Source organism: Benincasa hispida, chromosome 3 (assembly GCF_009727055.1).
Source record: "Benincasa hispida cultivar B227 chromosome 3, ASM972705v1, whole genome shotgun sequence".
In the NCBI taxonomy this organism is placed as follows: domain Eukaryota; kingdom Viridiplantae; phylum Streptophyta; class Magnoliopsida; order Cucurbitales; family Cucurbitaceae; genus Benincasa; species Benincasa hispida.
This window is the reverse complement of record NC_052351.1, coordinates 56,197,256-56,209,624: the sequence shown is the minus strand read 5'-3', so window position 1 is coordinate 56,209,624 and position 12,369 is coordinate 56,197,256. Positions and strand designations below refer to the sequence as shown.

General features: G+C 33.4%; 1 protein-coding gene across 1 annotated transcript; it reads right to left on the bottom strand.

The window, feature by feature from the left end:
* Positions 1–5,809: 5,809 nt before the first annotated feature.
* LOC120073632 (probable polyamine transporter At3g13620) lies at positions 5,810–10,861 on the bottom strand. The gene is made up of 3 exons (XM_039026439.1): positions 9,931–10,861; positions 8,299–8,772; positions 5,810–5,913 (listed from the first exon to the last, which is right to left on the bottom strand). Exons 1-3 carry the CDS (start codon positions 10,859–10,861, stop codon positions 5,810–5,812), a joined length of 1,509 nt encoding a protein of 502 aa, XP_038882367.1.
* Positions 10,862–12,369: the final 1,508 nt, after the last annotated feature.

Below are 12,369 nucleotides of genomic sequence, written 5' to 3'. Positions count from 1 at the left end.
TACTGAACTGAAGATTGATTCTCTCTCATGAACTATGCAGTACGTTATATATTTGTTCTAGAAACTCAATCAAAATCAAAGCTAACTTATTGCAACTACATCAACAACCGAGGGAAAATTCACCAGTCCTACCTACTAACGCTAATAAGGTTGAAAGAAAGGATGTGTCGAGCAAGCAGTGTGACCCCCCGTTCTACTTAACTAAGCCCCGTGCTTGTACAATGAGGAAGCCAATCCCACCAACTTGAATGATTTTTTTTATATTAGTATACTCTTTTTTAACATACACGAAGGAGCTCAATAAACGTGACCGGGCTGCTCATGAGAGAGTTTTGAAAAAAAAAAAAAAAGACCTCTTCCATAGCGCAAACACTAAGTAAGCAAGCTATCTTTCTTTCTTCTTTTTTAAAAGACCTTGATAGACTGAAAAGAAAAAAGAAAGAAAACCCTATCCGTTCGAATGAATTTCTGAATAAAATGTGCCAACCCAAACTAGCTGGGATTTTTACCCTTAACGACTTGTCTTCTTCAGCCTGTGATTCTCGGTCTAAAAGTGACCTATAACAAGATCGAATACCTATTTGAACTTTATGGACCCTAAAACTCATGTTCATTTGTTCACACACATGCACACACACACACATACATGCACGCACACATGCACGTGCACACGCATATGTACACATCTGCACATGCGCGTGCACACAAACCCATACACACACCGCACATACATGCATGCATGCATACACACATGCACATGATGTGTTATTTTATGAGGTGGAGTTATGGATCAAATGCGGTGATGAAAATGTGTTGAGCACATAAGTTTTCTCAGTGAAATCCAAGTGTAAACCCCACTGAGTTTCCTGGTAATTCTAGGGTCGAACTCAGGGACTTGGGAAAACAATATGCGGTGGTAATTTCTCAGAAGACTTTGCGGTAACCAAATAAATCAAGTAGTTGTTGGGAATGTTGTTTGGGGTAATAAAAATAAACAAATGCGGTGAAGTTCGAAAAGAGTTGATAAAACAGAAGATGCGATGAGTATGCGTTGAATGGGTTGAGAAGGGTTTCGGCTAACACTTCCTAAGATGCGTTCATGCTATACGATCATGTAACATACATACAATAGTAAACCATCTCTCGATGTAAATGCTACGGCTTCTAATGCTAGAACGCATGCGATATATGTGATGAGTCTATAGGACCTAAACATAAGCCTCTATTCTTATTTATGCGATGAAAAAATGACACACACACAAATAAGGCGACCACATAATATCATACCTATCTCTAGGGTGCATGCGATGCAGGTTGGAAAACAGAGTTTATCTCTAAGTCCCTATCTCTTGTTTATGCAGATCTAATCTTGCTCTCTCGAGTCTGGATTCTAACCTAGCTCTCTCAAGTCTCAGGTTATTTATTTAGACTCTCTCTCGAGTAGCTCTAAAGGGGTGTTAGGCACAACATAAAATAAGATAATCGCATGCGATGAAGATCTTAGATCATGTTAGCTTAGTTCTTTTCAACCCATTCGATAAGTTTAGCTACTCATGCGTGCTAAGAGAGTGAACATATGTAGAATAAGAACTTCCATTGTATGAATATAAGGTTGAAGTAAAAAATAACAATGCAAGAAGAGAATAAAGAGCTTGATAGCAATCTCTTGCTTCCCAGGCTTTTACACTGTCTTTCCTACTCTTGTTCAAAAGATAGTCTCGCTCTCACGAGAGTGGGCCCGCTCTCTGCTTTCAACGCCTCCGGGTTCTTTCTCGAGTTTCCCTAAGCGATCTTCCGGCGTCTCTACTCTTCTCTTGCTCCGCCTTAAAAATAAAAGAAAACTATGAACACAACTAAAGCTATGAACTACCGACTGGTGAACCCCTTTTTTGAAGGATGCCTTCGGTATTTATAGAGACTTGGGGTGAAAGGCAGCTTCTCTCTTTTGATTGCATAGATGGGATGGCTTTAATTCTCCGAATGATGTGCCGAATATTTGTCACCAAAAAGCTGAGTGTACTTTGTTATTGTTAGCGACTTGTTAACTTAATTCGAATTCGACCGTCATCAGCTTTCTGTCCCATCATAATTAATTATGCCTTTCACCCAGATGTGCCCACCAAGTTGTGCCGGCTTTATGTGGCAATCCTTCTTGAGTAGATGTTTGCGAACACAAATCACTGCAAAGCCTTGCAGTAATGTTGCGCTCGTTCGTTGATTTCTTGTGATTGTGATTTTCGCCTTGCATCAACGCATATTCTGCATAAAATAAAAAAATTAATTATTTCTATGCGATGGACGCATGCGACCGCAATGTTATGAACTTAATTCTTTTTGGACGCAATTTAACATATTTTATCAACGCAAGCCAACATTTTTTAAGAACTTAGCACTGTAATAATGTGCATTTCTGTCCATTATCAGCACATACGCACATGCACACATGCACACACGTATGCGCGTACATACACGTCGCACACATGCACGCAGGCACACACACATACACGTATATGTATACATACATACATATATGCATATATACATATACACATATATGGGAAACTTCGACAAATAGTTTTCCTTATTTTTCTATTTTCAAAATCCACACACACACACACATACACATATACATTGAAGGAATCGAATCATGCAGCGGAAGCATTGTGAACGCCTTGCATCCCAGAATTTGATTTTTACATAAACAAATTCATTATAATAAAACAGAATATAAACATGTAAACTAGCAAACTTTGGGAAAATATTAGAACCATTTTACCTTTGTAGATTCCCAAGCTTCACGAATAATTCTCTCGAAGTTTCAACGAATGACTCCTCCAACGATCATGTTCACGAATGATTTCTTGAACAATCTCGAACACTACCAGGAGAGTAACCTCATTATTCTCTAGGATTCCAATAGAGGGATAGGTGTATCCAACTACTGGGAGAGGGAGAGGAGAAAAGGGTTTTGGAGAGTAGAGATGATTCTCTTTGTGGCTTAGGAAAAATTTTGCACAATAACCCTTATGTGTTGTGTATTGTCAGTCTTAGTGTCAATGTCTCCTAAAGGGGCCATAGGGAGGTCTTTATATAGAGAAGGGCCAAGTCATTTTTCTAATCCTTTTCCTATTTCCCTTTTCCACAATTAATTAATTAACACTTATTTAATTAATTAGCCCAATTAATAAAATAACACTTATTTAATTAATTAGCATAATAAAATAATACTTATTTAATTTAATTTTCACATTAATTAAATAACTATTAAATCTAATTTAATGTATATATATTTAATTATCTTAAACATCGTATGTGTATGAGCAATACCTCTCTATTAATTAATTCTTTGTGAATCTAATTTACTTGAATTAATTAACTGAATCTTATTCAAATATTACTTTCCACTTTAATTTGAATTATAGATCATATCTATAATCAATTATATACTAATCACATTAATATATCGTTTCCTCAAATTAATTTGAACAATTCAAATCATCCATCTTAAATATCCTCTAGTGAGCTAACTAGGAGACCTGATGGACCTATAGATCAGAAGCTCCAACGATATGAGATTAATTGGCTAAACTCATTAACCAAGTTAATCAATATTCGTTAACTATGGGTACACTCCACTAAAGACCCACAACTGCATTCTTCTCACTACAGATATATTTCTATGTCCACTGATGTAGACCAATAACAACAAGTTAGTCCTTCACGAGTGTTTGTAACTTCAACTAGTCAAATTATCGTTTTACCCTTGGGTTACCTCTGACTCCTTAAGTACCAGTGCCCTTCTAATGAACAACTTTTTTATAGTCCAACTAATAAATAGAAACCCTCTTAGGCCAATGAGAGGGTAGGACCATTTGTTCAAGTCCCAGAGACACCACTTAAGGGAACACTCATTTACTTACCCTTAAGGCGGAAAGGTGTGAATTCCATCTTGTATTATTATGTTCTTAGCTCCCCACTCGGTATTGTCCTCAAAATGGTAGGCATATTGGGTCGGCGAATTGGCTACCCTCACCCATCCAAATCAAAAGACAATCCTTTGTGAACTGGAGTTCATAATATACTCAAAATTAAGACTAAGTTTCATAGGTCATTCTATTGAAATAGAAACCAAACCATTTAACAATGTTATATCTAGTGGTTACTATTTCGTAGTCCAGTCTTCTGAGAACTCATTGCATAGAATACCCCGCTTACATGCTATATACATGAATGCGTTGGATCATTACTTTTGTATCAAATACAAAGTGGATCGTATCTATAGTGTTACCAGGATAAGGTAACCGATCTTATCCCTATATAGACCCTTTAGGTTGTATCTTAAACATTGATCCGTGTATGTCTCCACATACAGTTCAAAAATAATAAAACAAGCATGAATGTTAGTTTATTGGATTTAAGGTTATCAAGACAAAATAGACAAACAACACAAATAATAACATTTATTGAATTAACATTTATAATTCTTTATTGATGACGGTCAATTAATAACATTTACTATTTACGAGTTTTAGGGCATAAAACCCAACAAACTCCCACTTGAACTAAAACTCTAGTCAGTGGGTGGTTGTACACAATATCAGAATCCAAAAAGTGGGATTATTGTAAATAAATACAATAAACTAGGGCATCCATATACCCATTACACATCTTCCACTTGCCCTAGATTATACAATGTACATGTCTCATAGACCTAGACTCTGTAGATGACCCTCAAACACTTTAGCCGAGAGAGCGTTTACGTAAATTGATCAGTAATGGCTATTCCCCCACTGTTGTCACAATACAAGGTGATGGACAAGTCCATATTTGGAACCACTTCTAAATAGCTTAGGAATTTCCTGAGCCAAACTGCTTCATTTGATGGTTCACAAGAAGCTATATATTCAGCTTCTATAGTGGAATCTGCAATATATCCTTGCTTGATGCTACGCTACACTACAATTCCCTGTTCAGGGTAAACACTGATCCTGACGTGAATTTTCTAGAGTTATTGTCAGTTTGAAAATCAGAGTCGGTGTATCTTGTAAGGATCAAATCCTTTGCTCCATACACCAACTTGTAGTCTCTTGTTCTCCTAAGATACTTGAGGATGTTCTTAACTGCAGTCTAGTAGTCTAACCTTGGATTGGACTGGTACCTACTGACTATTCCCACTGCATAACAAATATCTGGCCTAGTATAGAGTATAGCATACATTAAGCTTCCCATAATTGAGGTATAGGGAATACGTCTCATATCCTCAACTTCTTTTGGTATCTTAGGACACTGTTCCTTAATGTCAGCTACATCATTCTCAATGAGAAGGATATCGTCCACATAAAGTACTAGAAAAGCTACTTTATCGTTGATGATTTTCTTGTAGATACAAGATTAATCAACGTTTTGATTAAAATCAAAAGATTTGATCGTTGTATCAAATCTAATGTTCCAAGATCTGAATGCATGTTTCAATCCATAAATGGATTGATTCAGCTTGCAAACTTTTTGCGCCTGACCTCAGGCGATGAACTCCTCGGGTTAAGACATAAGAATATTCTCTTCAAGATTGCCATTCAGATGAGCAGTCTTGACATCCATTTTTTATATTTCATAGTCATAATATGTGGCTATGGACAAAAGAATTCTTATAGACTTAAGCATAGCAATAGGGGAAAACGTTTCCTCACAGTCAATTCCTTCCCTCTGGGTATAACCTTTTGCTACAAGTCTAACTTTAAAGGTCGGTACCTTTTCAGCTACATCTCTCTTTCTTTTATTGATTCATTTGCGTCCTATGGGTTTTACCCCTTCAAGTGGATTTACATGCTCTCGTACTGAATTGGGAGTACATAGAATACATTTTAAGGTCCATGACTTTGACCCATTGATCATTGTCTACATCATTCATTGCCTGTGTTATAGGACAATGGATCCTCGACACCATCATCTAGCATGACAACCTGAGTTTCATTTAAACCCAAGTAGCGATCAAGTAGCAGACACACAAATATTCTATTCAAGATATTAAAATTATTATTGATTCTTAATTACTATATTAAAGTTTTAATTAATTAAGAATCTACAATAATTTTAATTATAGATTAATTAATTTTAAAATACTTATAACTAAAATTATTATTGCTTCTTAATTAATTAAATTTTATCAATATATTTAATGATATTATTTTTTTTAAAATTAATTAATCTAGTACAATTATATAAAATTTTCATACTTAATTTCATAAATTAAATACAAACATAAATTTTATTCATAAAATTTTGATAGCATTTCTCATGCACAACCAAATACAGTCATTTTAGATTTCTAGACATCCTATTCTCAAGCAACCTATTCCCAATCATCATTTATTTCTAGGCATCTAAAAACTTTAAACCCAAACAACCTCTAAAATTAATTAATTAATATTGCAAAAACCTAATATTAATATATTTTTCTTTCATTTACTTGATAAATATATATATATATATATAATTCACATTGTAGTAGGTTATGTGTTAGGTTTCTCATTAATATATAATTAATAAAACATTAACGATAAGGACCAAAATATTTTGAAAGTGACTAAAACATTAAGCATATGCAAAATCTAATTGATGACTAAATATTTAAAAGTAAAAGAACTATAATAGCTCGACTATTCATTTAAATGCTATAGACTCAAATGAAATAAGTCTTTTCCAGATGATATTTGAAAGTTGTGGAACTAATTGTGGTTACATGTCTAAATTTTCAATAATAATAATAATAAAATAATTAATGAAAAACTATGGTAAAGAATAAAATAGTTTTGTTTTTCCTTCAAGCTTTTAGGTTTTCTATCATTTTGAAAGTTGAAAAAATAAAAGAAGAATTCAAAAGTTGTCTTATTTGATAACTTCTTAGGGTGAACATAAGGTTAACAATAACAAGATTTTAAAAGTAGAAATTAAAACAAACAAATTCATTGATATATAGAAGAATTGTTTATAAATTTAATTTTTAAAAGATTAAAAATTAAAAAAAAAACATTATTAAATGGGTCTTAAAGGACTTTAATACAATGAGTCCCAACTCTTAATATTTGGAAATTTGAGGTATAGGTAACTTGAAAATATTGATAAAAGGGCAATAGTACTACAAGTGCAATCGACTCCACTCATCTTCTATGCTTTCTTCTTCAATCACAAAAGGGAAAAAAAAACTTTTTTAAAGAAATTTAATATTTTTTACAACACTTGTGATTGGATACTTGAGTGGGTTGCATAAACATGGATACAATTCAAGATGCACTCAAATATTTTTTTAATAAAATTTATGTCAAAATATTAATTTTATCAGATTTTAGGAACTTTTGGAGGTTGAACCTTTGCTCAAAAATAAGCAAGATATTCTAGGGTAATTGACAAAATTAACTTTTTTCAAGTTTTGATTTTGATTTTGATTTTTGGACTCTTTTTAAAAGGTATGTTTTTTCGACCCCACAATTTTGAAAATAATGAAAATTACTCTAATAACCTTCACATTTCAAAACTCACTCAAACCCTCCAAACCTTCATTTTTCTTTTTCATTTTCACTCTTCTCCATTTCAAAAGTCCTCAATCTCACTCCATTTCACTCTTGGAAAATTGACAAAAATGGCCTATTTGGAGTTTGATTTTGTATTTTTGACATATTTTTAAAAATCAAGTTTTTTTTACCCCTTGATGATGAAACTGATGTAAGCATGAAAAATATTGGTGGTACAATTACTCTTATGCCCCTTATTAAATTCTCACTTTCAACTTCAACAACCAACCTACCAATATTTTGCATGAGAGTATTTGTACAACAAATATTTTCCATGCTTACATCATTCTCATCATCAATGAGTCAAAAAAACTTGTTCTTCAAAAATAGGTCAAAAATACAAAATTAAATTTCAAATAGGCAATTTTTGTCAATTTTTCTATCTATCCCTCTTTTAATAACTTTATTAATAATGACGTAACTGAAGCACAACTCAATTGTTTAAAATATATGTCTTCAATCCAGAGGTATTTTTTTTGATAATTACGCACTAACTTAGACATAATAATTGAGAACAAACTTACATAGTTTTTCTTTTTAAGAGAAATTTGATGCATTGCTTGGATGTTACAAACCTTGATCATACAAATCTAGCTAACTTTTCCACTTCCAAACTTCAATAATCCAGACTTATATTAGACAGCAATTCAAACATCTTCGGGTCAGACCGGAGTAGCGATCGTATCCGAAGATATCTCATTGTATGATTGTTGAATGATTTGAGGGCTATCATTGAACTTGAATATCTTCTTCCTCTTGCAAAGGTTCATCAAAATGTACCATAGAGTTCCAACCAAAGTCATTATAGCACTCACAAAGAACACAATCTTGTGAGTTAAAATCATCAAAACCACCAATAAAGCAACTGGAAATAAGCACATGGCCACTAACCATGGCAGTTCCATTGGAACCTTGAATGGCCTCCATAGCTCTGGTTGCTTCCATCTCAACCATATGAATGATGTGAATTCCAACAACATTCCCAAGCTATAAATGAAGTTCGCAGATGCCACGATGTCATAGAACTGCATGCAGGAGGCGCCGAGGGACACTCCCGTGCATATCAAGATCCCTACCCATGGCGTTTCGAAAACTTTCGCCCTTGAAGCGAAGAACCTCGGCAGAATCCCGATCTCTGCCATCCCTAGGATTTGATACGCACTGCTACTTAGCTGCGCTTCATACATGCCAATTGCCGATAAGCCTGAATTAAGGGTATGTAAAATGAAGAAAGGATTGAGTTAATTTATGTTAGAGACGTGCATGATATTAGGAAACAAAATAATAGTAAAAATCAAATAAAGACTTAAATGACTAAACTAAATACAAAAAAACTTCACTCATCTATGGTGTAATTCAAATTGCACATAATGAAAATCTATCATGTGACATTTATTTTTTTAAATTGATTATTTTTAATTTTTTACTATGTACAAAAAAAAAATGCCAGAGGTTGCACTGAATTATTGCCCAAATAAACATGGTTCAAGTACAAATCTAATCTTGAACATTCATATTTGTGTCTCTTACAAAAGTGTCTATTAGTCCTTTAAACTTTCATTTTTGTAATAAAATATTTACTTTTTTTAATTATTTAATATATCATATATAGAGATTTGAATTTGAGGTTTAATGACTGTCTCTTATACACATCTAGATGTGTATAAGAGACAGATCATATATAGAGATTTGAATTTGAGGTTTAATGAAATGCAATTTTGTGTCTAGCAGAATTATAATTTTTTTAAAAAATATATATATTGAAAATGATTTATTAAATATAAAATTAAAAATTTCACAGAATTATTTGATATAACATTAAAAGTTTAAGGACTCGTTAGACATTTTTCTAAATTTCAAAAATCTATGGAAATTGAAAATTTAGAGGCTTATTAGACACTTCTAAAATTTTAAGGATCAAATAAACACAAACTTAACTAAAAGTTCAGAGATTTAACAAGATGTTTGGGAGTAATTAAAAAAGGATTAAAATTCCAAAATCATTTGAAAAGTTCTTTTAATTATTTAAAATCCATATAGTATGAAAAATACATTTAAAAGCATAAAATTAAACATTCAATTGATTTTGACGAAGGATCAAATGTGATTTTTTTTTAACTATTTCAGAATAAGTCTCAAATATGCATTAAGAATATGTTAGGATCGAAAAGAGTAAAAAGTTATTTTAAAAAAGTTATTTTCAAAAAATTATTTTCATTTAAAGTTTTTTTTGATAAAAACTATTTGAAATAAGTTTTGAAAGTTTAGCGATTTCCAAACACTTTAATCAAAATGAGTCTATCTAGCAGATAGTACAATAATTTTGTCTCTCTTTATGAATATCTCTAGCTATGCTCCGAACCTGCACCAATATCCAGGAGGATTTTCAGCCAATTCCCACCAATGAACTCGGCGGCCTGTGCGTGAAACCCCGGACCCCACGCGCTTTGTTCCACCGGGACGGCGCCGATGACGGCAAGCAACGGGATTATGTAAGAGAGAGAGATGAATATAACAGAAACAAATAGGGCAACAGGGTAAGTTTTGTGTGGATTCTCAACTTCACCAGCCAATGTACTTACATTGTCCCAAAAGTTGAGGTTCCAAAAGAGAGTATTGAGATACAAATTCCAGTCCCTTTTCACGCCCATCTCGCCGGAGCTAAACCACCGGCGAGGCCGGATCTTTGGCATGGCAATCAAGGTCATTAAAATGAACGGTAAGAACGAAATAAAAGCCAAAACAATGGCAACGTATCCAACAATTGTCAACCCAAAGTAGTTGAGAAGCGAGAGGAGTATCGTCGAAACAAAGACGGCAATTTGGCGAGGCCAACCGGATTCTAAGGCTGGGAATATTTTCTCGACGTAGCTGATGAAGAATGCTGGGAAGGCGGTAATGTTCATGATTCCGCTAAAGATCTTCCAAGTACCCATGAGGGAGCCACAAAAGGGTCCGAAGGCTCGCTCCGCCCATATCACAAAACCGCCATTACCAGGAAAGGTGGTCGCCAGCTCCGCCGTGATCAATGCCTCAGGGACACTCCATAAGAATGGAAAGACAATGAAGCCAATAATCACGAATAACGATCCAGCCGCTTGAACTGCTGGCTCTTCGCCGTAAGGACCGCCGGCCACTTGGAAGTAAATGAGGAACACAAGCGGGAGCAAAGTTAGCTTCTTTCGAGTGGCAACCACCGTGGTGGCTGCACCGGTGATTGACGGGTTTGAGGCGGCTGGTTGGATCTGGAAAGCTTGTTGTTTGTCGTCGCTCCTGAATTCTTGGAGATCCATATTGAATTTTCAGCTATAGAATATAAAAATTCATGTATCAAGCAACGTAATGAACATATAGCTGGTTGAATTGAAAAGTTGAAAGATTGTGAGGAACTTTATATAGACAGACAAGATAGAGGGATATAGGCCTTCTCAGCTTCAATTCGTACATAAAATGTTATATGAATAGTAGTATCACCAACAATTTGAAAATATAGAAGCTGATATACCGAAAAAAAATCTGAGTCTAACGATTTCATGTTGTTTCCTTAAGACAATTTTACTCACTCTAGTGCATGAGTTTCATGAGTAATTGTCTCCCAAGATAAAACAGATTAACTTTCTTATAGAAGTAGCACCCCGTTCACAAAATCTATCAAACTACATTTTGTGAAAATAAATCAAACTTGCAAAAATTTATAAAACGGGAGAAAAGTGTTATGAGAAAAAAATGCTTATGGAAAAAGTTGTTATATCAATTTGAAGAAGAGGCATATTTATATACTTTTCGTGGCCATTCTCTTCTTCAAGTTGGTTGTTTTCAAAATAACATGTTCATTAACGAAACAATACAGTTCTACACGAAAGGTCACTACCATTTATTCCAACATAAAATACGTTGGAATTTTTCATGATTTTTTTTTCTCAAGTTACGTGCTTTAAGAATAGATTGATGTATTAAAATTTTTAGTACAATAAATAGAAGGGTGAACTTTAAACTTTTGATGTCATGGGAGATAATACATGTCAATCATCGTTTAACTAGACAATAATATATTTGAGAGTGATTTTAAAATGATCAAAATATTTTTTTTGTCATTTTAAAAGTATTTTTAATAATTTAAAATCAATTTAATAATATGTAAAATGTGTTTAAAAGTTCAAATTTAATATTAAATTGAGAGTGAATGATTAAGTGTGTATTTCAAAGTGATTTTAAACACGACAAAAGTGATTTTAACTGTTTTAACATCATTCTCAACGTTTTGAGGGTTTTTTTTTTTTTAATTGTCTTTGTCATTATTAAGTGGAAGACTTTAACTTACAAGTTACAACCACTCCATAGATTTGACTTTGGACTTCAGTTGTTAGTAAGGAGTTCTATATGTGGATATTTTTTCTTTTTACAGCTCAATTATTATTGGTCTGGTCTTCATGTCTAATAATATAAAGAAAATATGCCAAATAAGACTGGTGCACTGAGAAGTTAGTAGAATCTCTTATTCATAGGACAGCAAAAGATATTTTATAAATATTTTTTTATCTCGGATAATTGAAAGGGTTGTATAGGTGCAACTGGAATTCCACCCAAACATTACTCTTAATAAATTATAAGTTCAAAATGTCATTCAATGTATTAAACATGGTTGTTAATGGCAGAAACTTGTTATAATAAAAATTTGGAAATAAAGCCTTTTATGGGGTGTTTGGTGTGTGATAAAAACAGAGAGTTGAGTTGAGTTGAGTTGATAATTATTATCTGGAGAGTTAAATTATCTGAGAAGTTAAATTGTCTGTGTTTGTTG